The 27,714-nt window shown below is 42.3% G+C and overlaps 1 protein-coding gene across 2 annotated transcripts; it reads left to right on the top strand.

Annotated features, from left to right (window-relative positions):
• The first annotated feature begins 9,064 nt into the window (after positions 1 to 9,064).
• Positions 9,065 to 27,556, top strand: pnpt1 (polyribonucleotide nucleotidyltransferase 1). 2 transcript variants are annotated; one of them, XM_020481970.2, is made up of 28 exons: positions 9,065 to 9,284; positions 9,539 to 9,599; positions 9,693 to 9,767; positions 9,981 to 10,086; positions 10,192 to 10,241; positions 10,546 to 10,609; positions 10,699 to 10,746; positions 10,837 to 10,950; positions 11,045 to 11,231; positions 11,315 to 11,366; positions 11,453 to 11,510; positions 11,863 to 11,959; positions 12,034 to 12,136; positions 12,295 to 12,365; positions 12,474 to 12,510; positions 12,619 to 12,685; positions 12,768 to 12,857; positions 12,965 to 13,018; positions 13,098 to 13,207; positions 13,338 to 13,409; positions 13,499 to 13,562; positions 13,654 to 13,737; positions 13,820 to 13,903; positions 26,224 to 26,330; positions 26,498 to 26,553; positions 26,704 to 26,782; positions 27,012 to 27,059; positions 27,143 to 27,556. In XM_020481970.2, the coding sequence occupies exons 1-28, from the start codon at positions 9,166 to 9,168 to the stop codon at positions 27,296 to 27,298; spliced, it is 2,313 nt and encodes a 770-aa protein (XP_020337559.1). In that variant the 5' UTR covers positions 9,065 to 9,165; the 3' UTR covers positions 27,299 to 27,556. The 2 variants fall into 2 exon arrangements, with proteins under 2 accessions (XP_020337559.1, XP_020337560.1); XM_020481971.2 differs by having other exon boundaries at positions 9,218 to 9,284; positions 9,511 to 9,599.
• Positions 27,557 to 27,714: the final 158 nt, after the last annotated feature.

Below are 27,714 nucleotides of genomic sequence, written 5' to 3'. Positions count from 1 at the left end.
TGAAGAGGGAGGTGTTTAGTCCCTCGGCCCTTAGCTTAGTCTTGAGCTTTGTGGGTACTATGGTTCTGAACGCTGAGCTGTAGTGAATGAATAGCATTATCACATAGGTGTTCCTTTTGTCCAGGTGGGAAAGAGCAGTGTGGAGTGCGATTAATATTGCGTCATCTGTGGATCTTTCCATGCGTTATGCGAATTGGAGTGGGTCTATGGTTTCCGACATGATGGTGTTGATGTGAGCCATGACCAACCTTTCAAAGCACTTAATGGCTACCAACGTGAGTGCTAAGGGCTGAAAAACATTTAGGCAGGTTGCCTTCGCTCTCTTGGGCACAGGGACTATGGTGGTCTGTTTGAAACATGTTGGTATTAGAGACTCGGTCAGGAAGAGGTTGAAAATGTCAGTGAAGACACTTGCCAGTTGGTCCGCGCATGCTTTGAGGACACATCCTGGTAATCCGTCTGGCCCCGCGGCTTTGTGAATGTTGACCTGTTTAAAGGTCTTGCTCACATCAGCTACGGAGAGCGTGATCACACAGTTGTCCGGAACAGCTGGTGCTCTCATGCATGCTTCAGTGTTGCTTGCCTCGAAGTGAGCATAAAAGGCATTCAGCTCGTGTGGTAAGTTTGTGTCACTGGGCAGTTCATGGCTGGGTTATCCTTTGTAGTCCGTAATAGCTTTCAAGCCCTGCCACATCCGACAAGGGTCAGAGACGATGTAGTAGGATTCAATCTTAGTCCTGTATTGATGCTTTGCCTGTTTGATGGTTCATCTGAGGATGTAGCAGCATTTCTAATAAGAGTCTGGATTAGTGTCCCGCTCCTTGAAAGCGGCAGCTCTAGCCTTAAACTTGGTGTTGCCTGTAATCCATGGCTTCCGGTTGGGATACAGTTGAAGTCAGAAGTTTACATACACTTAGGTTGGAGTCATTAAAACTCGTTTTTCAACCACTCCACAAATTTCATGTTAACAAACTATAGTTTTGGCAAGTCGGTTAGGACATCTACTTTGTGAATGACACAAGTAATTTTTCCAACAATTGTTTACATACAGATCATTTCACTTATAATTCACTGTATCATAATTCCAGTGTGACAGACGTTTACATACATTAAACTGACTGTGCCTTTAAACAGCTTGGAAAATTCCAGAAAATTATGTCATGGCTTTAGAAGCTTCTGATAGGCTAATTGACATAATTTGAGTCAATTGGAGGTGTACCTGTGGATGTATTTCAACGCCTATCTTCAAACTCAGTACCTCTTTGCTTGACATCATGGGGGGAAAATCTAAAGAAATCAGCCAAGACCTCAGAAAACAATTGTAGACCTCCACAGGTCTGGTTAATCCTTGGGAGCAATTTCCAAATGCCTGAAGGTACCACGTTCATCTGTACAAACAATAGTATGCACGTATAAACACCATGGGACCACGCAGCCGTCACACCGCTCAGGAAGGAGACACGCTCTGACTCCTAGATATTAACATACTTTGGTGCGAAAAGTGCAAATCAATCCCAGAACAACAGCAAAGGACCTTGTGAAGATGCTGGAGGAAACAGGTACAAAAGTATCTATATCCACAGTAAAAACGAGTCCTATATCGACATAACCTGAAAGGCCGCTTAGCAAGGAAGAAACCACTGCTCCAAAATCGCCATAAAAAAGCCAGACTACAATTTGCAACTGCACATGGGAACAAAGATCGTTTTTGGAGAAATGTTCTCTGGTCTGATAGAACTGTTTGGCCATAATGACCATCGTTATGTTTGGAGGAAAAAGGGGAACGCTTGCAAGCCGAAGAACACCATCCCAACCATGAAGCACGGGGGTGGCTGCATCATGTAGTGGGGGTGCTTTGCTGCAGGAGGGACTGGTGCACTTCACAAAATAGATGGCGTCATGAGGAAGGAAAATTATTTAGATATTGAAGCAACATCTCAAGAAATCAGTCAGGAAGTTAAAGCTTGGTCGCAAATGGGTCTTCCAAATGGACAATGACCCAAAGCATACTTCCAAAGTTGTGGCAAAATGGCTTAAGGACAACAAAGTCAAGGTATTGGAGTGGCCATCACAAAGCCCTGACCTCAATCCTATAGAAAAATTGTGGGCAGGACTGAAAAGCATGTGCGAGCAAGGAGGCCGACAAACCTAACTGTTACACCAGCTGTCAGGAGGAATGGGCCAAAATTCAACCAAATTATTGTGGGCTACCCGAAATGTTTGACCCAAGTTAAACAATTTAAAAGCATTGCTACCAAATACTAATTGGGTGTATGTAAACTTCTGACCCACTGGGAATGTGATGAAAGAAATAAAAGCTGAAAGAAATAATTCTCTCTACTATTATTCGGACATTTCACATTCTTAAAATAAAGTGGTGATCCTAACTGACCTAAGACAGGGAATTTTTACTTGGATTAATTGTCAGGAATTGTGAAAAACTGAGTTTAAATGTATTTGGCTAAGGTGTATGCAAACTTCCGACTTCAACTGTATGTATGTACGGTCACTGTGGGGACGACGTCGTTAATGCACTTATTGATGAAGTCGGTGACTGACGTGGTACTCTCCTCAATACCATTGAATGAATCTCTGAACATATTCCAGTCTGTGCTAGCAAAACAGTCCTGTAGCGTAGCATCCGCGTCATCTGACCGTATTGAGCGAGTCACTGGTACTTCCTGCTTTAGGTTTTGCTTGTAAGCAGGAATTAAGAGGATAGAGTTATGGTCAGATTTGCCAAATGGAGGGCGAGGGAGTTTTGTTTTGTCTAGTTCCCTGTTTGTCCTGGGGATGTCTCCGAGGACGTTTTTAGGATGTTCTTGGGACATTGTGTCATGGTCCCCTGAATGTTCTTGAGATGTTGTGTCATGGTCCCCTGGAGTCTTTTGTCACGTGATGGTTCCAGGTGTCCCAATCCATTTTAAGTAAAGTAATGAAATGGCATGGGGGTTAAGGTAAGCGGTACACCATTCAGCTAAAATAGTGTACAAATCTTTAATCAATGATAATATGATTACTTTTGACATGATCACTTAGTACCAACTTTTCAATATGACCCCCACCTGGGATTTAAACTCACAACCTCTGAATTGTGAGTTTAATCTTTCTGCTGAATCACTAATTCTGAATTTCATAAGTCCCCTACACAATCATTACCGATAATACATCTCTACACTTAGCAAAAGATTGCAATCTGCACTGCTTTTTTAGTTATCAGTTATTCTGACTATTCTCTCATTGATTTAATTGACTTATTTCAGACATTTGAGTTTGGGTTTTCAGTACAGTTGTCTAATGTTGGTGGGGCATATTATTCTGTTTTAATGTTACTTCTGAATATGTAATACTTTTTCTTCAGTGTATTTTTAACAGCTGAGATTTACTTTGAATTGCAAAGTGTAGGGATAGGCCTACAGGTGAAATCAGTCATTGATACAGACATGGTGGCATAGCAGGAAGTGTGGAACAGTATGAACCAAAAGGTTGTGAGTTCAAATCCCAGGTGAGGACATGTTAAATAATAATTACTGAATGAATAAAACATACAATGTAATCAAGTTGAAAATACTATATTAAAAGCACTGTGGGTGTCCCTAGCATTGCCAAAAGACAAAGAGCTGTGACTAGATAACTTGTTCACCAATCAGGGACTTGATGCCAAGGGGTGATGTGCAATGAAACTATTGTGCCTTTTGGGGGGGGCTGCCGCTTCTTTGAGACCATAAGGTGACAAACTGGGAACTGGATAAAATATTTCTGGGGACCATCATACCGGAGGAAAGTGTAGACCGTGCATTGTGTGTTGTACCCGGGCCCACGCCACCTGCGATTTCCTTGAAACGGATTGGTCAAGACATGCGCAGAGCCTGCAGCAGCACTCCGATGTGAAGGACAGAGAAATTGTTTGAGAGTTTACAAATCATGAGACAAATAACTTTTTTAAAGATGCACTTTGCCCTTCTCTCTTTGCATCTATGTATTATATTAAACTAAATCAAAAGTGGTGTGGCAGTGTCACACCAGATTGAAAAGTGCTGGGGCAAATGCCGCCTCACCACACATTTTCTGGCAGCCCTGCCATAGTTAATACTTGGTGGAAGCCACAGGAGGTTGGTGGCACCTTAATTGGGAAAAACGGGCTTGTGTTAACGACTGGAGCGGAATATGTGGAATTGTATCAAATACATGATTTCGAGGTGTTTGTTGCCATTCCATTTGCTCCATTCCGGACATTATTATGAGCCGTTCTCCCCTAAGCAGCCTCCTGTGGTGGAAGCACCATTGGCAGTCATTACAGGTGTGAATAATTTTGAATAAGATGATTATTGTGGAGGCAGCATCATGTTATGGGTATGCTTGTTACCGACAGGGGCTGGGGAGTTTGTTAGGATCAAAATAAATATGAAAGGAGAAACAGGTAAAAAGTTAGAGGAAAACCTGCCACAATCTTCTGAAAACCTAACTCTGTGATAGCTTTATTTTTCAGCAGAATTACACACATTCTAATGCCTCTTTCCAAGAGGTGTTGAGTGTTCCTGAATGGTCTAGTAGTCACAGTCCTGACTTAAATATTCTTGAAAATCAGTGACAAGCATTGAATATTGTCGTCCATCAATGATCCCCATCCAAATGTTGACCCCCAAAAAACATGGATATGTTTCCCTAAGAGTTGTGCAAAGTTAGTAGAATCTTATTCAAAACGATTCACGACTGTAATGGTCACCATGAAGGTTATTGTCATATAAAAATATTATTGATATCAGAAATTTGAATTATTGATGGACCCTCACCACTGAAAGTAAATAAATAATAATGATCTGTTGAATACTGCAAAACAGTGGTTGTCAAATTTTATTTTACATCCAGAGAATTAAAATAGGTTTTCAAAGTGCAATACAGACAATTCACTCTACATAACCTTAGAACAAAATAGGGTATGGCCTAAATGTCTGGGTTGTATAACTGACTGATAACTGACTATAAAGCAGGTAAATATACAGTCTAAGAGACAAACATTATTCATGATGAAGAAGCTAGTACTGTGTTGATCAAAAAAACATATTCTTATCTTACAAGTCCTTCAACATATACTCACATTGTGATTTAGGCTATTACAGTACAATTACAGCATGGCTGGCAAGCCTGACATTGTACAACCACAGACTTCTAGTTTATCATACCTCATTATCCCTGTGTGCTTCCCAATAATATATAATTTATTCTGCAGTATGCACTCGTTTACTACTTCCCAAAAATGTAAAAGCATTGGATTGGTGGAGGCATGGGCTAGTGGGAGTTTCCACAATATTTATTGTACCAGTCATTTCCTTTCAAACCGGTGAAGGGAGTGCACACTTTGGGAGGAGAAAGAGATCATTGGGACATGACCCGGTGGGTATCATGTTAATTGTGAGAACATGCGCCCTCTTGTGTTCACATCTTTAAACAGCACTGTACGAGAGATGGTTTATAATAATGTAGGCTATGTACCACTCAACAATCCTCATTAAAGGGTACTATCTATCAATAGCTAGGTTTCCATCCAATTTGTGAGATTTTCATGTGAGATTTTCATGTGAATATGCTAAAATAATAAGCGAATTTTCCCACCAGGAGATGTTTCCATCAAACTTTTTTTTGCGGAAAATGCGCTGTGCGTGATGACGTTATCCACATAAAAATTACGTTTACTGTTAAATTCCCATGTACCGAATTACTTGTGTTAAAAGGGTTTCTATCGCATTTTCAACTCTACTGGTGGGTTTGTCACAAAAACTGCTATATAGCCAATGAGCCCACATGCGCTCTAACAAACAGCTCGCAGATGCAGTGCGTGTATGATTTAGAACGATGTTAGTTGTATTGGTCAAATGGCAGCCAAGCATTAATCATCATGTCACCAGAATAACACCATCGATATTTATTTGAAAGGAGCATCAAGCTCATCACCTTGCACATTCACCAGCCTGTGAAGTTCATGCTATTTCATCTGTACGGAATAAACTGCATACTTTCTCGGGTCTTAGTGTGAGGACCACACAACACATCACTGCGTGACTCCAAGTTGACTTCAATATTTTATTTAACTAGGCAAGTCAGTTAAGAACAAATTATTATTTACAATGACTGCCAACCAAGCGGCATCCTGCGGGGACGGGGCTGCGATTCCCCGTCATGACAAGATAAACTTAAAACAATAACACAGCATGGTTGCAACACCACATGACAGCATAGTAGCAGCACAAAACATGGTACAAACAATATTGGGCACAGACAACAGCACACAGGCAATAAGGTAGAAACAACAATTCATCATGCGAAACTTCCACAAATGTCAGTGAGTGTCCGTGATATGATAGTTATTCTATACATATTTGCGCATAAGGGCGTTTCCACCGCCATTTCTCACAATTTTACCGACACAAAAATATCCTACCATGTCGAACGAACAAATTATCTGTCGGCATTTCATGCTTCAGATAATTAATGAGCATGAAATGTTTGGATGAAAACGTGCTTTATGCTAGATGAATTTGCTTGATGTTGATGGTTATGGTCATTGTGTAGGATACACACAATCACATTAGGAAAGTCAGCAAAACTAAGTTCAAACATCACCCTTCAATCATATTTTCTTTAGAAAAAAATACATTTGACATACTGTATGTAATTTGAACAGGAATTGTTCACACTTGCAAGTTGAATCGACGCAAATCCTATTATTTTGCATATCCGATTCAATTATATTTTTACTGCATTCTGAACAACAAAGCACATTAAATCCGGTATTTCAAGACACATTTCAAACCACATTCGTGGGTGGTTTTAAGGATACAAATATGATTCGTGGCCATGGGACTTGTCTGAATGGCCTAATCTGCAAATGTTAGTTTTTTAGAACGCCATATCTTGTTGCTTGCTAGCTACTCCGTTGCCAGTCTGACAAGAACTTGTGGTAGCTAACTAGGTTGCTAATTGTTGAATTACAAACTTGTGAATGTGATAAAAAGCTAGCCAGTTGACTGCTGTGGCAAACCAAAAAGGTCTCATTTTGAAAGTTGGATCATATCTTTTGAGGCTTTAAGTGTTCTTACACTGATTTCGAACCTTCAAAGCAACTGGGAGACTTTCATGGCAGGTATTATTGTCACCTAAGCATGCTACACAATTTCTGAGTGACTAGCACCAAACAGCCTACTGCGCGTGTGCCTACAAACACGACAACTGGCGTAGCCATGTAAGCAAATTATTAGTCTGAACACACAGAATCCGATTTGGGCACTTATAACTTGCTGTTTGAACAGTCAGTATTCCAAAACGGATTTGATTATTAAGACCTGCAGTGTGAACAAGGCTTAAATGGGTTGGAGCTGTAAAATGCTGCACTGCAACGCCTTCTTCGATGTTTAACGGCTGGCGGCACCCAATAAATGTTGCATTACCGCCACCTACTAGACTGGAGTATAACCCCCTTATACTTTACTTTAAAAATAAATACATTTTAATACAACAAATACCCTCATATCTAACGCTACACTCACAAACATTTTTAAATAAATACCATACTCCACTATATAAATCTATTTAGTCCTACTTTAGGCCAACAGCCTGAAAGGATGAGACACCACCACTTAACACACCCTGTAAATCTTCAAGTCTCACACACCCAAATGCCTCTCTGCAGCTGCCACCACAACCTCGATTTTCTGCAACTTAAGTTCCATCCCTGGAGTACAATTGATAACCATTGCTGTAAATGCCAAAAATCCAATCTTGCGGAAACATATATCACTTGTTGGTTTATCCCTCTGTATTGGGTACTCACACCACTCTCAGGATCTCTCCCCCTTGACCCATCTTCCTCTACTTTCTTCACTGCCTCAGCATATCACAACTTCGGCTCTACTCTAACCCTGGAAACCTCAACCTGCCTCTCTCACTGGACATTTCTGATCCCCAGCCCCATGGGCACCTCTACAATTAACACATATCACTACTTTCCCCAATGCTACACATTCATGTGTCTCATGCTCTTCTGCACACCTACGAACCTCCCTCCTTCCACATGCCCATAAGCTTGACATCTGTAACAACGTAATGTATTCGGTACAAAAGCCTGTACAGGATAACTTATATATCCTACCATCACTTTGTCAGGCAAAGACTCAACATCAAAACTCAAAAGAACAGACAATCACTCTGTTTCTCCACTCTGTCTGCGTCACACCAAATGACGAGCATCAAAAACACCAGGAATCTTCCCTCTGACCAGCAGAAACGCAAACAATTATCACAAGACCACTTCTGGTTACTCTCACCGATTCCACAGCACTCAACTCTTTTCACGCACACTGAAACCACAAATAGATCAGCCAAAAGAAAAGGGTACACTTTTTCCAAAAACTTCACTCCTACCGTCACAGACTCATCTTTATCCTGACCCTCAGTGCAAGCCTCAGGCTCCGAGTTCACCATACCTACCACCTCCGATACTTCGCCCTCATTCACTTCCATTTCTCATCCTGTCTTCAATTCACCGTGCTTGCACTTTCTACCAGTCTTCTTTAACAAACCATCTCACTTTTTTCCTGCTACTTTTAACCAACTCAAGCTCACCCTCTTCCTCCCTCTTTCTTAGACCTCATCTGACTCTCTTTTTCCCCTCCATTCCTCCTTCATATTCCAAGTTTGGCTCTCCTTATGATAATACTGCACTTCTCCTGACATACATCTTGTTCTTGTTTTGTCAAGGGACGCCATTTAACCGGTTGTCACAATCACAATGTCACAAAGCGCTCAAAAGTGCATCCCACTTGTAAATCAGCTGCTTCATCATGATGTTCTTCTTCATCAATAACAACCGCGACGCTTTTCCATTTCAAACATGCGCGCCCTTTCTCTCGGATTCGCTTACTCAGATCCTATGACCCCCGGTGCGCTCTATCTGCAAGTCACGGATTGTCCTCCCAGTTGCAACGCCTTGTTTTGGAGATGCACAAATAATGTCCAATCAGATATGGTGGAACGTCTTTTGTCCAATCACAGGACACTATTTATTTGTGACGTACTTCCGTGCATGTGATGAACTGTCATGGCAGTAAAATTGTGTAAAGGCTTCATGTTCAATTGAAAAGTATTTCTTATGGTAGTTTGTACTTGAATATGAAACATTTACTGAGGCTTGGGCCTACGCTGGCCAGACTAAATGTGCGGTTGTGCCACCAAAGTGTCTGGAACAGCCATGGAACGATACAAAAAGTGGGTGTGAACTTGGGTGAGAAGTAAGTATACGTCTGACTTAGCTACTTACATAACGTTACACAGTGACAACCGGTCAAGCCTGTGGGCCAACGCTTCAAGTTCATTATTCAACGCAGTGGTGTGCATAGTCTGAGTCAGATATATTTATAAGACGGAATATGTATAGAATATTTGTCCGAATCCTCCTAAATCTGCGTTGCAGTTATGAATGGTTAATTGACTCCCATCAATTCACTCTAACTTCAGATGTGTTCTGATTTCCCCTCTTTTGAAGAAAACTTGAGATCTCAACAGGGAAACTTGCCAGATTTGCAGATGGGTCAGCTGTTGTGCAGGTATAAATCCTAAGCATTTTTTGAGAGTTTGTAAGTGAATATGCACAAGATGCTCAGACCAGTTACTTGGATGAATTCCACCTCTTTTTACAGCTTGGGGATACAACCGTGATGGTGACAGCTGTCAGCAAAACAAAACCGTCCCCCTCCCAATTTATGCCACTAGTGGTAAGTTAATACTTAATTTTTATTGTAAGTGGGGTCATATCATTTTTTTCAATGCACTTCAAACATATTTAAACACTGCTTTTTGTCTTCCATGTGGGATGGTTCATTGTGTGTGATAATCTCTTTAGTGTAGTAGGCTATAGCATAGTGGTTTTAGGTCCCTTGGAGTGATTCAGGTCCCTTGGCTAGAACGGTGTGTTTTTGATTTGACAGGTGGACTACAGACAGAAAGGAGCTGCTGCTGGTAGAATCCCCACTAACCACTTGCGGCGGGAGTTGGGCACCACTGAAAATGAGATTCTGACTAGTAGGCTAATAGGTGAGAAGATGATTCTAACTCCTATGCCTTAACTCTTACTCCAGTTCTATATTAGATTTAGTGCAAATGCCATTAGCAGACTATCTCTTTATTGTCTCACCTCAGACAGGGCAATCAGACCCCTTTTTCCTGCTGGTTATTTCTATGACACTCAGGTGAGTCAGTATTTGTAGTTATTGTTGTACTTATGTAGGTTCATTACTGATATGTTTTTATTTATTTAACCTTTATTTAACTAGGCAAGTCAGTTAAGAACAAATTCTTATTTTCAATGACGGCCTAGGAACAGTGGGTTAACTGCCTGTTCAAGGGCAGAACGACAGATTAGTACCTTGTCAGCTCGGGGATTTGAACTTGCAACCTTCCGGTTACTAGGGGCAGAACGATAGATTTGTACCTTGTTTACACTGTTATTACAAGTTATGCTCTTGATTTTAGTCCTGCGGTATATATTTTCAGGTCTTGTGTAACCTGTTGGCAGTTGATGGTGTTAATGATCCAGATGTACTGGCTATCAATGGAGGTGAGGAGAGATTGATTTCCTTGTAGAAACATTCACATGATCTTTGTTTGACATCCAGTGATAACATGAACTATTTAACTTCCCTACAGCCTCTGCTGCCCTTACCCTTTCTGACATTCCCTGGAATGGGCCCATTGGTTAGTATCTCTTATAGATCTTTGCCCTTTTGTTTTTCTTCGCCTGTATGAGGCTTTTACTATATGGTTTGTGTTTCGTGGATGTTTTAGGTGCAGTGCGCATTGGCCTGGTGGATGGCGAGTTCCTGGTGAACCCAACACGAAAGCAAATGGCTTCTAGCACTATCAATCTGATAGTGGCTGGAGCACCTCTCAGCCAAGTGGGTTAGTACTGTAGTCCAGCTATATCAGACATCCCTTTTTCCTACAGGATCCTCTCTACCACCCTGAAAAAAATTTAACATATTTTTTGTCTTAGTGATGATCGAGGCATCTGCTGAGAATGTGTTGCAGCAGGACTTCTGTCATGCAGTCAAGGTTGGTGTGAAGCACACACAGCAGATCATATTGGCTATTCAGCAGATGGCCAGAGAAGCGAAAGTGACCAAGCGCACCCCTCCCAAAATATTTTCTGCGCCCGAGGAAATGATTGAGCACACACGACAGTAAGACATATTTCTTTCTGACTTGATATTTCCCATATTTTTATTTTTTATGGTTACATGACAGCACACGGTTTTGCTTTCAGATTTGCCTCTGAAAAGGTCTATGCTGTTTTCACAGACTTCACTCATGACAAGGTAAGTATTTATGTCTGGTTGTTTTTGCTATTGTGTTTTGGTGGTACTTTTTAATTCAATAAAATTAGTAACTTATTGTGTTTCAGATTTCCAGAGATGACGCCATTAACAAAGTGCGACTAGAAACAGAGGAACAAATAAAAGGTATGTATCACTGCTATATACAGCTGTAGGATCTTAATTTGAGACTGTTTGCTACATCAGGAAAATAATCCTGCAGAAACAGGAAATGTGAATAATAACTGGACATTTTTGTAGGTGTTGATACATTTTTCATGAGGGAAAGTCGAGTCTAATTTCAAAGTGGAAATTACAAACTTCAGAAGCATTTTTAAACTTCAAATACAAAGTTTCACATTTCCTGAATTGCAGGAAAGTTATCCTGCAACAGGGGGACACAAATAAATGTTGTTACAAGATTTTTGCAACATCCAAGGTCTTGTGTGTGTTCGTTTACTGTCTAACCGCCTACATACAGTATGTCTGTTTTCTGTAGAGAAATATCCTCATGCAGAACCTTATGAGGTGATGGAATCCTTCAACATGGTGTCCAAAGAGGTCTTCCGCAATCTGGTTTTGAATGAATATAGGAGGTAAAAACAATGCATGTCTCAGTAGTATTTAGAAAAGTGTCATTAATGTCATTAATAATGTCCTTGTTTTAAAGGTGTGATGGAAGAAACCTGACTTCATTAAGAAATATTTCCTGTGAGGCAGACATCTTTAAGCCCCTTCATGGGTCTGCACTTTTCCAGAGGGGACAGACACAGGTAGGGATCTGGCGTTATAATAAAGTGCTCAGTGTAGGCGTGCTATTTATTTTGGGGACATTGGAAAGTTGAGAGGAGAAATATATTTGCAGAGTCTGACTTGTTTTGGGTTGTTTATCATTGTATCTAGCCTAGTTAGTAAAGCCTTTTCTGTCTAGGTTCTGTGCTCTGTAACATTTGACTCCTTGGAGTCCAGTATTAAAACAGACATCATTACTACAGCATTAAGGTAAACTTGTACATTATTAATTACAGTCCTTTTGAATGCAAGTTTCAAGCAAGTGTGTGTGTGTGTGTGTGTATATGTTAGCTGAAACGAGTTGCTCTCTTTTAACAGTGGAGTCAAAGACAAGAATTTCATGCTTCACTATGAGGTGAGTATCACAATATGTAAATAATAAGGATTCCAGTAGGATTTGCTTATTGGTTTGGTATTGCAGAACAAAATCTGCATGGGCTGAAATGAACTTTTTCTGTTTCAGTTTCCTCCTTACGCAACCAATGAGATTGGAAAGATGAGTGGAATGAACAGAAGAGAGCTTGGTCATGGTTGGTATGGATTAAAATATGCCCATGGGTAGTGTGTGGGTGGCATGCCTATTTAAATCATATTCTGTTTCTATGTTGACAGGGGCACTGGCGGAGAAGTCTTTGAGACCTGTCATCCCAAAAGACTTCCCCTTCACTATTAGAGTCACCTCTGAGGTTTTGGAATCTAATGGTGAGTTCTGTGGATGACCACTTTTTGACCACTTCTTATTATAAGCTTAGTTGCCAAATCTTAGTCATTTCAATGATTGTATGATGAGCGCACTCTCGTTCTCTCAGGTTCCTCGTCGATGGCGTCAGCATGTGGAGGCAGTTTGGCTTTGATGGATGCTGGTACAATACTTAACTTTTTTAAACATTTTTGTTGCTGATTCTTTCATTTACAGTGAAACATAGCACTTCTGTGTTCCAGGTGTGCCTATTACATCAGCTGTGGCAGGTGTAGCTATTGGACTCATCTCCAAGGCAAACCCAGAGAAGCCATCGGAAATCCAGGACTACCGAATACTGACTGATATTCTGGTACTCAATATTACTAGTATTTTTCTAACCATTCCTAAAGCGAACTACATTTTCTATGGAATGCCACATGTACCATAATCATAAGATCCCCTTTCTGTAGAACTGTTTTATGTGTTTTTTGTCACAACAGGGAATCGAGGATTACCTAGGAGACATGGACTTCAAACTGGCTGGAACAAATAAGGGTATCAATGCCTTACAGGTACTGTAGCTGAACATCCATTGGTTTCTCTCTGCTGTCGTATTTGGTTGACTGTGTTTCTTTTTGCTATAATGTATGCTTCCTCTTAGGCGGATGTGAAGATTCCAGGCTTACCTCTGAAACTTGTAATGGAGGCTATTCAGCAAGCCACAGGTGACATGAAAGACATGCCCCATAAATAGCTATCTATTCATTCTCTAGAGATAAATATCAAAGTCACCACCCTCATTTTATATCCTTACAGTTGCCAAGAGGGAGATTTTGGGCATCATGAACAATACCATTGCCAAGCCCAGGACTAACAGAAAGGAGAATGGTCCGGTTGTCGGTAAGACTCTTGGTTGCTAGTCCTTTTTCATTCCCATTATTTATGTATTTTGCTTTCAAGGTATGTTTCCTGTCTGTTGTAGAAAATGTCAGAGTCCCAGTCTCCAGACGAGCACGCTTTGTTGGGCCAGGGGGCTATAACCTCCGCAGACTACAAGCTCAAACAGGTAACATTTACCCCAACACATTAGCTCTCTTCATCGCTGCATAGTGTATGGCTGGGTTCCCTGTTCCAAAGTGTGTTTTTTTCCCTCCACCTTTTATTTAACCAGGTAGGCTAGTTGAGAACAAGTTCTCATTTACAACTGCGACCTGGCCAAAATAAAGCAAAGCAGTGCGACACAAACAACAACACAGAGTTACACATGGAATAAACAAGCATACAGTCAATAGTACAATAGAAAAAGTCTATATACAGTGTGTGCAGATGAGGTAAGATAAGGGAGGTAAGGCAATAAATAGACCATAGTGGCGAAATAATTACAATTTAGCAATTAAACACTGGAGTGATAGATGAATGTGCAAGTAGAGATACTGGGGTGCAAAGGAGCAAAAAATAAATAAATAACAGTACGGGGATGAGGTACTTGGATGGGCTATTTACAGATGGGCTATGTACAGGTGCATTGATCTGTGAGCTGCTCTGACACCTGGTGCTTAAAGTTAGTGAGGGAGATATAAGACTCCAGTTTCAGTGATTTTTGTAATTCGTTCCAGTCATTGGCAGCAGAGAACTGGAAGGAAAGGCGGCCAAAGGAGGAATTGGCTTTGTGGGTGACCAGTGAAATATACCTGCTGGAGCGTGTGCTGCTATGGTGACTAGTGAGCTGAGATAATGTGGGGCTTTACCTAGCAAAGACTTGTAGATGACCTGGAGCCAGTGGGTTTGGCAACGAATATGAAGCGAGGGCCAGCCAACGAGAGCATACAGGTCCTAGTGGTGGGTAGTATATGGGGCTTTGGTGACAAAACGGATGTCACTGTGATAGACAGCATCCAATTTGCTGAGTAGAGTGTTGGAGGATATTTTGTAAATGACATCGCCTAAGTCAAGGATCGGTAGGATAGGCAGTTTTACGAGGGTATGTTTTGTAGCATGAATTAAGGATGCTTTGTTGCGAAATAGGAAGCCGATTCTAGATTTAATTTTGGATCAGAGCTGCTTAATGTGAGTCTGGAAGGAGAGTTTACAGTCTAACCAGACACCTAGGTAGTTGTCCACGTATTCTAAGTCACAACTGTCCAGAGTAGTGATGCTGGACGGGCAGGCAGGTGTTGGCAGCGATCGGTTGAAGAGCATTCATTTAGTTTTACTTGCATTTAAGAGCAGTTGGAGGCCACGGAAGGAGAGTTGTAATGGCACTGAAGCTCGTCTGGAGGTTAGTTAACACAGTGTCCAAAGAAGGGCCAGAAGTTTACAGAATGGTGTCTGTGTAGAGGTAGATCAGAGAATCACCAGCAGCAAGAGAGACATCATTGATGTCTCCTTCCAGTTCTCTGCTGCCAATGACTGGAACGAACTGCAAAAATCTCTGAAGCTGGAGACTCTTACCTCCCTCACTAGCTTTAAGCACCAGCTGTCAGAGCAGCTCACAGATCACTGCACCTGTACATAGCTTATCTGTAAATAGCCCATCCAATCTACCTCATCCCCATACTGTATTTATTTATTTATCTTGCTCCTTTGCACCCCAGTATCTCTACTTGCACATTCATCTTCTGCACACCCTACCACTCCAGTGTTTAATTGCTATATTGTAATTACTTCGCCACCATGGCCTATTTATTGCCTTACCTCCCTTACCCTACCTCATTTGCACATGCTGTATATAGCTATTTCTACTGTATTATTGATTGTATGTTTGTTTATTCCATGTGTAACTCTGTTGCATGTGTCGAACTGCTATGCTTTATCTTGGCCAGGTCGCAGTTGCAAATGAGAACTTGTTCTCAACTTGCCTAGCTGGTTAAATAAAGGTGAAAAAGAGAAGAGTCGGCCCGACAATTGAATCCTGTGGCACCCCCATAGACTGCCAGAGGTCTGGACAACAGACCTCCAATTTGACACACTGAACTCTATCTGAGAAGTAGTTGGTGAACCAGGCGAGGCAGTCATTTGAGAAACCAAGGCTGTTGAGTCTGCCAATAAGAATGTGGTGATTGACAGAGTCGAAAGCCTTGGCCAGGTTGATGAATACAGCTGCACAGTATTGTCTCTTATTGATGGCGTTTATGATATCGTTTAGAACCTTGGCGTGGCTGAGGTGCACCCATGACCAGCTCTGAAACCAGATTGCATAGTGGAGAAGGTACGGTGGGATTCGAAATGGTTGGTGATCTGTTTAACTTGACTTTCGAAGAACTTGAAAAGGCAGGGTAGGATAGATATAGGTCTGTAGCAGTTTGGGTCTGGAGTGTCTCCCCCTTTGAAGAGGAGGATGACCGCGGCAGCTTTCCAATCTTTGGGGATCTCAGATGATACGAAAGAGAGGTTGAACAGGCTAGAAATAGGGGTTGCAACAATTGCGGCGGATCATTTTAGAACGAGAGAGTCCAGATTGTCTAGCCCGGCTGATTTGTAGGAGTCCATATTTGCAGCTCTTTCAGAACATCAGCTATCTGTTTTTTTTCTCACCTTTATTTAACCACGTAGGCTAGTTGAGAACAAGTTCTCATTTGCAACTGCGACCTGGCCAAGATAAAGCATAGCAGATGCACATTTTTGCTTGCAAAAGCTAGCCTTAGCTTTCCTAACTTCCTGTGTATATTGGTTCCTAACTTCCCTGAAAAGTTGCATATCAAGGGGACTATTCAATGCTAATGCAGAACGCCACAGGATGTTTTTTTGCTGGTCAAGGGTAGTCAGGTCTGGATTTGGGTGAAGTAGAAATGGGGGAGGCTTGGGCAAGTTGCTATGGGGGGTGCAGGCTGTTGACTGGGGTAGGGGAAGCCAGGTGGAAAGCATGGCCAGCTGTAGAAAAATGCTTATTGAAATTCTCTATTATCGTGGATTTATGGGTGGTGACCTAGCCTCAGTGCAGTGGGCAGCTGGGAGGAGGTGGTCTTATTCTCCATGGACTTTAGTGTCCCAAAACTTTTTGGAGTTTGTGCTACAGGGTGCAAATTTCTGTTTGCAAAAGCTAGCCTTTGCTTTCCTTAACTGCCTGTGTATATTGGTTCCCAACTTCCCTGAAAAGTTGCATATCACGGGGGCTATTAGATGCTAATGCAGTACGCCACAGGATGTTTTTGTGCTGGTCAAGGGCAGTCAGGTCTGGAGTGAACTAAGGGCTATATCTGTTCCTGGTTCAAATTTTTTTTTGAATGGGGCATGCTTATTTAAGATTGAGTAATAGAAAGAATAACCAGGCATCCTCTACTGACGGAATGAGGTCAAGATCCTTCCAGGATACCCGGGTTAGGTCGATTAGAAAGGCCTGCTCGCTGAAGTGTTTTAGGGAGCGTTTGACAGTGATGAGGGGTGGTCGTTTGACCGCAGACCCATTACGGACGCAGGCAATGAGGCAGTGATCGCTGAGATCCTGGTTGAAGACAGCAGAGGTGTATTTGGAGGGCAGGTTGGTTAGGATGATATCTATGAGGGTGCCCATGTTTATGGATTTGGGGTTGTACCTGGTAGGTTCATTGATAAATTGTGAGATTGAGGGCATCAAGCCTAAATTGTAGGATGGCCGGGGTGTTAAGCATGTCCCAGTTTAGGTCACCTAACAGCACAAGCTCTGAAGACAGATGGGGGGGCAATCAATTCACATATGGTGTCCAGGGCACAGCTGGGGCAGAAGGTGGCCTATAGCAAGCAGCAACAGTGAGAGACTTGTTTCTGAAAAGGTGTATTTTTAAAAGTAGAAGCTGAAATTGTTTGGGCACAGACCTGGATAGTAAGACAGAACTCTGCAGGACATTGCAACTCTGTCTACTTTGGCAGTTTTATCTTGTCGGGAAATGTTATCGTTAGGGATGGAAATTTCATTTTTGTTTGTGGCCTTCCTAAGCTAGGATTCAGCCACGGCTAGGTCATCCGGGTTGGCAGGGTGTGCTAAATCAGCGAATAAAACAAACCAAATCAAGGCTTTTACGGTTACAGAAGTCAACAAATGAGAGCGTCTGGGGAATGGGAGTGGAGATAGGCACTGCAGGGCTTTGATTAACCTCTACATCACCAGAGGAGGAGTAGGATAAGGGTACGGCTAATGCTATAAGAACTGATCGTCTAGTACGTTCAGAACAGAGAGTAAAAGGAGCAGGTTTCTTGGCGCGGTACAATAGATTCAAGACATAATGTACAGACAAAGGTATGGTACAATGTGAATACAGTGGAGGTAAACCTAGGCATTGAATGACTATGAGAGAGGTATAGTCTCTAGAGACCCCATTTAAACCAGGTGAGGTCACCGCATGTGTGGGAGGTGGAACAAATGGGTTAGCTAAGGAATATTGAGCAGGGCTGGAGGCTCTACAGTGAAATAAGACTAATCACTAACCAAAACAGCAATGGACAAGGCATATTGACATTAGGGAGTAGCTGGGCGAACTGGAGGCACGGCGATTCAGACAGCTAGCGGGCCGGGGCTAGCAGAATGGCTTTAGAGGGACTTTGCGACGGAGGAAGTCTGTTGTAGCCACCTTGTGCGGTTACGTCGGCAGACCATTTGTGATGGATCAGCAGGGCTCCGTGTAGTAAAAGGGTCTAGGCCAATTGGAAAAATGGTTATAGTAGCCCAAGAAATTGGCTGATGGACCTCTTCAGCTAACAGTCCGATATGCTCTAGACAGCTAGCGGGCTGCGGCTAGCAGATGAGCATTCAGGGGACGTCGCAACGGAGGAGCCTGTTGAACCCCCCCCCCCCCCCCCCCCGGGCAGATTACGTCGGTAATCCAGTCGTGATGAATCGGCGGGCCTCCGTATCGGCAGTAAAAGGGGTCCAGGCCAATTGGCAAATGGATATTGTGCATAGTGTGTGGGGGGAAATCTGTTGCAAAGTATTCCCACACGTAATATATACAGTTGAAGTCGGAAGTTTTCATAGCCAAATACATTTAAACTCAGTTTTTCACAATTCCTGACATTTAATACTAGTAAAGATTCCCTGTCTTCGGTCATTTAGGATCACCATTTTATTTTAAGAATGTGAAATGTCAAAAAAGTAGAGCGAATGATTTATTTCAGCTTTTATTTCTTTCATCACATTCCCAGTGGTCAAAGGTTTACATCGACTCAATTAGTATTTGGTAGCATTGCCTTTACATTTTTTTTACTTGTGTCAAACGTTTCGGGTTGCCTTCCACAAGCTTCCCACAATAAGTTGGTTGAATTTTGGCCCATTCCTCCTGACAGAGCTGGTGTAACTGAGTCCGGTTTGTAGGCCTCCTTGCTCGCACACGCTTTTCAGATGTGCCCACAAATTTTCTGTAGGATTGAGATCGGGGCTTTGTGATGGCCACTCCAATGCCTTGACTTTGTCCTTAAGCCATTTTGCCACAACTTTGGAAGTATGCTTGGGGTCATTGTCCATTTGGAAGACCCATTTGCGACCAAGCTTGAACTTCCTGACTGATGTCTTGAGATGTTGCTTCAATATATCCACATCATTTTCCTTCCTAACGATGCCATGTATTTTGTGAAGTGCACCAGTCCCTTCTGCAGCAAAGCACCCCCACAACATGATGCTGCCACCCCCGGGCTTCACGCTTGGGATGGTGATCTTTGGCTTGTAAGCCTCCCCCTTTTCCCTCCAAACATAACAATGGTCATTATGGCCAAACAGTTCTATTTTTGTTTCATCAGACCAGAAGAGAGGACATTTCTCCAAAAAGTACGATCTTTGTCCCTGTGTGCAGTTGCAAACCGTAGTCTGGCTTTTTTATGGCGGTTTTGGAGCAGTGACTTCTTCCTTGCTGAGCGGCCTTTCAGGTTATGTCGATATAGGATTCGCTTTACTCTGGATATAGATACTTTTGTACCTGTTTCCTCCAGATGTTCACATCTTTGCTGCTGTTCTGGGATTGATTTGCACTTTTCGCACCAAAGTATGATAATCTCTAGGAGACAGAACGCGTCTCCATCCTGAGCGGTATGATGGCTGCGTGGTCCCATGGTGTTTATACTTGCGTACTATTGTTTGTACAGATGAACGTGGTACCTTCCGGCATTTGGAAATTGCTCCTAAGGATTAACCGGACTTGTGGAGGTCTACAATTCTTTTTCTGAGGTCTTGGCTGATTTCATTTGATTTTCCCATGATGACAAGCAATGAGGCACTGAGTTTGAAGGTAGGCCTTGAAATACATCCACAGGTACACTCAATGAGCTATATATGGCCATAAGCAAACTGGAAAATGCTCATCCAGGGGCAGCACTCCTTGTGGCCGGAGACTTTAATGCAGGGAAACTCAAATCTGTTCTACCTAATCTCTACCAGCATGTTAAATGTGTAAGGGGGAAAGAGGGGGGGGGGGGGGACTCTAGAGCACCTTTACTCCACACACGGATGCGTACAAAGAAATCCCCCGCCCTCCATTTGGCAAATCTGACTATAATTCTATCCTCCTGATTCCTGCTTACAAGCAAAAATTAAAACCGGAAGCACCAGTGACTCGGTCAATAAGAAAGTGGTCAGATGAAGCAGATGCTAAGCTACGGAACTGTTTTGCTAGAACAGACTGGAATATGTTCCGTGATTCTTCCGATGGCATTGAGGAGTACACCACATTCAGTCACTGGCTTCATAAATAAATGCATCGATGACATCGTCCCCACAGTGACCGTACGTACAGTGGGGCAAAAAAGTGTTTAGTCAGCCACCAATTGTGCAAGTTCTCCCACTTATAAAGATGAGAGAGGCCTGTAATGTTCATCATAGGTACACTTCAACTATGACAGATGAAATTAGGGGAAAAAATCCAGAAAATCACATTGTAGGATTTTTAATGAATTGATTTGCAAATTATGGTGGAAAATAAGTATTTGGTCACCTAGAAACAAGCAAGATTTCTGGCTCTCACAGACCTGTAACTTCTTCTTTAAGAGGCTCTTCTGTCCTCCACTCGTTACCTGTATTAATGGCACCTGTTTGAACTTGTTATCAGTATAAAAGACACCTGTTCACAACCTCAAACAGTCACACTCCAAACTCCACTATGGCCAAGACCAAAGAGCTGTCAAAGGACACCAGAAACAAAATTGTAGACCTGCACCAGGCTGGGAAGACTGAATCTGCAATAGGTAAGCAGCTTGGTTTGAAGAAATCAACTGTGGGAGCAATTATTAGGAAGTGGAAGACATACAAGACCACTGATAATCTCTATCGATCTGGGGCTCCACGCAAGATCTCACCCCGTGGGGTCAAAATGATCACAAGAACAGTGAGCAAAAATCCCAGAACCACACGGGGGGACCTAGTGAATGACCTGCAGAGAGCTGGGACCAAAGTAACAAAGCCTACCATCAGTAACACACTAAGCCACCAGGGACTCAAATCCTGCAGTGCCAGACGTGTCCCCCTGCTTAAGCCAGTACATGTCCAGGCCCGTCTGAAGTCTGCTAGAGAGCATTTGGATGATCCAGAAGAAGATTGGGAGAATGTCATATGGTCAGATGAAACCAAAATATAACTTTTTGGTAAAAACTCAACTCGTCGTGTTTGGTGGACAAAGAATGCTGAGTTGCATCCAAAGAACACCATACCTACTATGAAGCATGGGGGTGGAAACATCATGCTTTGGGGCTGTTTTTCTGCAAAGGGACCAGGACAACTGATCCATGTAAAGGAAAGAATGAATGGGGACATGTATCGTGAGATTTTGAGTGAAAACCTCCTTCCATCAGCAAGGGCATTGAAGATGAAACGTGGCTGGGTCTTTCAGCATGACAATGATCCCAAACACACCGCCCGGGCAACCAAGGAGTGGCTTCGTAAGAAGCATTTCAAGGTCCTGGAGTGGCCTAGCCAGTCTCCAGATCTCAACCCCATAGAAAATCTTTGGAGGGAGTTGAAAGTCTGTGTTGCCCAGCAACAGCCCCAAAACATCACTGCTCTAGAGGAGATCTGCATGGAGGAATGGGCCAAAATACCAGCAACAGTGTGTGAAAACCTTGTGAAGACTTACAGAAAACGTTTGACCTCTGTCATTGCCAACAAAGGATATATAACAAAGTATTGAGAAACTTTTGTTATTGACCAAATACTTATTTTCCACCATAATTTGCAAATAAATTCATTAAAAATCCTACAATGTGATCTTCTCTTTTTTTTTCATTTTGTCTGTCATAGTTGAAGTGTACCTATGATGAAAATTACAGGCCTCTCATCTCTTTAAGTGGGAGAACTTGCACAATTGGTGACTGTACATACCCCAACCAGAATCAATGGATTACATGCAACATCTGCACTGAGCTAAAGGGTAGAGCTGCCGCTTTCAAGGAGTGGGACTCTAACCCAGAAGCTTTTAAGAAATCCTGCTATGCCCTCCGATGAACCGTCAATACAGGGGCTAAGATTGAATCGTACTACACCGGCTCTGACGCTCGTTGGATGTGGCAGGGCTTGCAAACTATTACAGACTACAAAGGGACAGTCACAAGCTCCCCAGTAACACGAACCTACCAGACAAGCTAAATTACTTCTATGCTCACTTCGAGGCAAGTAACACTGAAACATGCATGAGAGCACCAGATGTTCCGGATGACTGTGTGATCACGCTCTCCATAGTAAGACCTTCTTAACAGGTCAACATTCACAAAGCCGCAGGGCCAGATGGATTAGCAGGACGTGTACTCCGAGCATGCACTGACCAACTGGCTAGCATCTTCACTGACATTTTCAACCAGTCCCTGACTGAGTATGTAATACCAATATGTTTCAAGCAGACCACAATAGTCCCTGTGCCCAAGAACACTTAAGGTAACATGACTACCGACCCGTAGTACTCACGTTTGTAGCCATGAAATGCCTTGAAAGGCTGGTCATGGCTTACATCAACACCATCATGCCAGAAACCATATACCCACACCAATTCACATCCCGACCAAACAGAGCCACAGATGATGCAATCTCTATTGCACTCTACATTGCCCTTTCCCACTTGGACAAAAGTAACACTTATGTGAGAATGCTATTCATTGACTACAGCTCAGCGTTCAACACCATAGTACCCTCAAAGCTCATCACTAAGCTAAGGATCCTGGGACTAAACACCTCCCTCTGCAACTGGATCCTGGACTTCCTGATGGGCCGCCCCAGGTGGTAAGGGTAGGGAACAACCCATCCGCCACACTGATCCTCAACACGGGGGCCCCTCAAGGGTGTGTGCTCATTCCCCTCCTGTATTCCCTGTTCACTCATGACTGCATGGCCAGGCACGACTCCAACACCACCATCAAGTTTGCCGATGACAACAGCGAGACAGCCTATAGGGAGGAGGTCAGAGACCTGGCCACGTGGTGCCATTTCAACAACCTCTCCTTCAACGTGATCAAGACAAAGGAGATGATTATGGACTACAGGAAAAGGAGGACCGAGCACGCCCCTATTCTCATCGACGGGGCTGTAGTGAAACAGGTTGTGAGCTTCAAGTTCCTTGGTGTCCACATCACCAACAAACTATCATGGTCCATACACACGAAGACAGTCATGAAGAGGGCAAAACAAAGCCTATTCCAGGTCAGGAGACTGATTTTAAGATTTGCATGGGTCCTCAAATCCTCAAAAGGTTCTACAGCTGCACCTGACCGCAAGGCACTACAGAGGGTAGTGTGTACAGCCCAGTACATCACTGAGGACAAGCTTCCTGCCATCCAGGACCTCTATACCAGATGGTGTTAGAGGAAGGCCTTAAAAATGGTCAGACTCCAGCCACCCAGTTATCTCTGCTACGGCAAGCGGTACGGGAGCACCAAGTCTAGGTCCAGAAGGCTTCTTAACAGCTTTTACCCCCAAGCCGTAAGACTCCTGAACAGCTAATCAAAGGGTTACCCAGACCCCTCTTTTACGCTGCTGCTACTCTGTTTATAATCTATGCATAGTCACTTTAACTATACCTGCACACCTCGACTACCCATTGCCCCCGCACATTGACTCTGTACCGGTACCCCCTGTATATAGCCTCTTGTCATTTGACTGCTGCTGTTTAATTATTTGTTGCTTTTATTTTCAATTTTTATTAACTTGAGGCATTGTTGGTTAAGGGCTTTAATTAAGCATTTCACATTCTACACCTGTTGTTTTCGGCGTATGTGACAAATAACATTTTGATTTGTCGTTACAAGGTAGTATTGGTATACAGAAGATAGGCCTATTTGGTAAAAGATGAAGTCCATATTATGGCAAGAACAGCTCAAATTAGCAAAGAGAAACGAAAGCCCATCATTACTTTAAGACATGAATGTCAGTCAGGGCGGAAAATGTCAAGACCTTTTGAAAGTTTCTTCAAGTGCAGTTGCAAAAGCCATCAAGTGCTATGATCTAACTGGACCGCTACAGGAAAGGAAGACCCAGAGTTCTCTGCTGCAGAGGATACATTCATTAGGCTTACCAGCCTCAGATTGCAGCCCAAATAAATGCTTCACACAGAGTTCAAGTAACAAACACATCTCAACATCAACTGTGCAGAGGAGACTGTGTGAATCAGGTCTTCATGGTCGAATTGCTGCAAAGAAACCACTACTAAAGGACACCAAAATCCATCCTTTGGTCTGATGAGTCAAAATTTGAGTTTTTTTTGTTCTTTGAGACAGAGTAGGTGAATGGATTATCTCTGCATGTGTGGTTCCACCGTGAAGCACGGAGGAGGAAGTGTTATGGTGTAGGGCTGTTTTGCTGGTGGCACTGTCAGTGATTTATTTAAAATTCAAGCTACAATTAAACCAGAATGGCTAACACGGCATTCTGCAGTGATACGCCATTATAATTCCACTTAGTGGGAATATCATTTGTTTTCCAACAGGACAATGACCAAACACACCTCCAGGCTGTGGTTGGGCTATGTGACCAAGGAGAGTGGTGGAGTGCTGCATCAGATGACCTGGCCTCCACAATCACACGACCTTAACCCAATTAAGATGGTTTGGGATGAGTTGGACTGCAGAGTGAAGGAAAAGCAGTCAAAAAGCGCTTAGCATATGTGGGAACTTCAAGACTGTTGGAAAAGTATTCCAGGTGAAGCTGAGTGAGAGAATGCCAAGAGTGTGCAAAGCTGTCATCAAGGCAAAGCTTGGCTACTTTGAAGAATCTCAAATATACTTTGATTTGTTTAAAACTTTTTTGGGGTTACTACATGATTCCATGTGTGTTATTTCATAGTTTTGATGTCTTCACTATTATTCTACAATGTAGAAAATGGTCAACATAAAGAACCTGTGAATGTGTACGTGTGTTCAAACTTTTGACTGTGTGTTTTTTATATATATAAAATGTCCCTTTTTCAGGACACTGTCTTTCAAAGATAATTCGTAAAAATCCAAATAACAACAGATCTTCATTATAAATGGTTTAAACACTAGTTGTCATTATTTGGCAATCTTAACACTGTGCGTTTACAGGGGAGACCTCCTCCCTCATGTGGTACCCTTCCTGCAGGCTCATCCTGATGTGACCCTCCAGCATGACAATGCCACCAGCCATACTGCTCGTTCTGTGCGTGATTTCCTGCAAGACAGGAATGTCTGTGTTCTGCCATGGCCAGCTTAGAGTCTGGATCTCAATCCCATTGAGCACGTCTGGGACCTGTTGGATCGGAGGGTGAGGGCTAGGGCCATTCCCCCCCAGAAATGTCCAGGAACTTGCAGGTGTCTTGGTGGAATAGTAGGGTAACATCTCACAGCAAGAACTGGCCAATCTGGTGCAGTCCATGAGGAGGAGATGCACTGCAGTACTTAATGCAGCTGGTGGCCACACCAGAAACTGACTGTTACTTTTGATTTTGACACCCCCTTTGTTCAGGGACACATTATTCCATTTCTGTTAGTCACATGTCTGTGGAACTTGTTCAGTTTGTCTCAGTTGTTGAATCTTATGTTCATACAAATATTTGCACATGTTAATTAAGTTTGTTGAAAAACACAGTTGACCGTGACAGGACGTTTGTTTTTTTGTTGAGTTTATTACTACTGTTAAAGTTATGGGTCACTTAGAAATGTCCTTGTTTTTGAAAGAAAAGCACATTTTGTGTCCAATAAAATAACATCAAATTGATCAGAAACAGTGTAGACATTGTTAATGTTGTAAATGACTATATATATATATATATATATATATATATATATATATATATATATATATATATATATATATATATATATATGCAATCGTATACAAATGTAAGCAAGGTTTGAAATCATTGTTTTAGTCAAATGCTATGTCTGTTTGGACTCAAGAAAAGATCTGCCTGCTGCTGAATCTAGTTGATGATCCCTGGTGTATGGGGAAATTACAGGTTGTTGTGTGTGTGGTTGTTTTGTGTCATTGGATAGGTGTGACGATAAGCCAGGTGGATGAGGAGACCTTCTCTGTGTTTGCACCTACTCCTGGTGCCATGAATGAAGCCCAGGAGTTCATCACAGAAATCTGCAAAGATGATGTGAGTCCAACCTAGTCTAATTCCACTGTATTGCCAAATTTCTTACAATTCCTCATTTTTATTTACTCCTCATTAAACATCATTGTACTATATTCTCCAAAAAGGCAGTACTTACACACATCAGTACTGATATGAATCTGAGGATGTATTTTTTTTCTTCCTTTCAGCAAGAGCAGCAGCTGGAGTTTGGTGCTGTTTACACTGCCACCATCATGGAAATAAGGTACACACTGCTGCGTTATTGGGGGCTGCTGTTTCATCTGTGATGCAGTCAAGTTTTTAAAATGTTTGTTCCATTGATTGATTTTAAATATTGGATTGCTGAACAGGTAGCTTCATGACTTGCTGCACTTCTGTCTCCTTTCCTCCACAGGGACATTGGTGTCATGGTGAAGCTGTATCCCAATATGAGTGCTGTTCTGCTCCATAACTCTCAGCTGGACCATAAACGGGTAAGAGTCTAGTCCCAGAATACCATGCAGGGATTACAGGAACTTCAACATGTAGTACGTTTTACAGATCTTACCAGTTTGGAAAGGGCTGCATGTGTTGGCTTGTTTTCAGTTATATTTTACAATAAGTTGTAATTTGTGTGATTTTAAAAAGTAATCCATTAATAAACAATGTTTCAGCTAAAATTGTTGGCAGAGTGAAATAATTGTACATGTTGAATTTGTCCAGATAAAACACCCAAGTGCTATTGGATTAGAGGTTGGACAGCAGATTCAGGTATGTATTGCAGTCTTCTGACCTTCTTAATTTGCTTGACTCCTTGACTAATATTCTTTCTTTTGATGGAATGCTATCAACAGGTTAAATACTTTGGGCGAGACCCAACAGATGGAAGAATGAGGCTTTCAAGGAAAGTGTTACAATCTCCAGCAGCAACAGTTGTTAAGACACTGAGTGAGAAACAGAGCATCACCATGGGCACAGGGAATGGCCAAGCAACCAGCAACTCGTCTTGACTCCCCTTATCCTCCTAGACACGGACCAACTGTCCAGTCTCCATCCACAGTCTATCTATCCTGACTTCTCTGAACTACCATTTGTCATTTACTCACCAACATCCTCCAAGCACTGGTTGCTGTACTCTCATTCCCTGTTGATTTCAGCAATGATATCAGCTTGGTGGTCATATGATTTTGAGTTGTCAAATAACAATATGCTGTCAGTTTGTTTATCTATTTTATACAATGAATAATAAATATGTAAACTAAACATTCCATTGTTTTACATTCACTTGACTTGAACCTGTGACTGCTCATGCCATATTCCAATATTCTACATACTCATTGTTAGTGCTTCAATATTTAGTTGGCTGTTTAAATTGAAATCAACAGCATTCTTTTTCCTATATTGTAAGCAAAGCAGAGACTGACAG

Source organism: Oncorhynchus kisutch, linkage group LG4, assembly GCF_002021735.2.
Source record: "Oncorhynchus kisutch isolate 150728-3 linkage group LG4, Okis_V2, whole genome shotgun sequence".
Taxonomy (NCBI): Eukaryota; Metazoa; Chordata; class Actinopteri; order Salmoniformes; family Salmonidae; genus Oncorhynchus; species Oncorhynchus kisutch.
The sequence above is the reverse complement of the archived record's forward strand: the minus strand, read 5'-3'. Positions and strand labels throughout refer to the sequence as shown.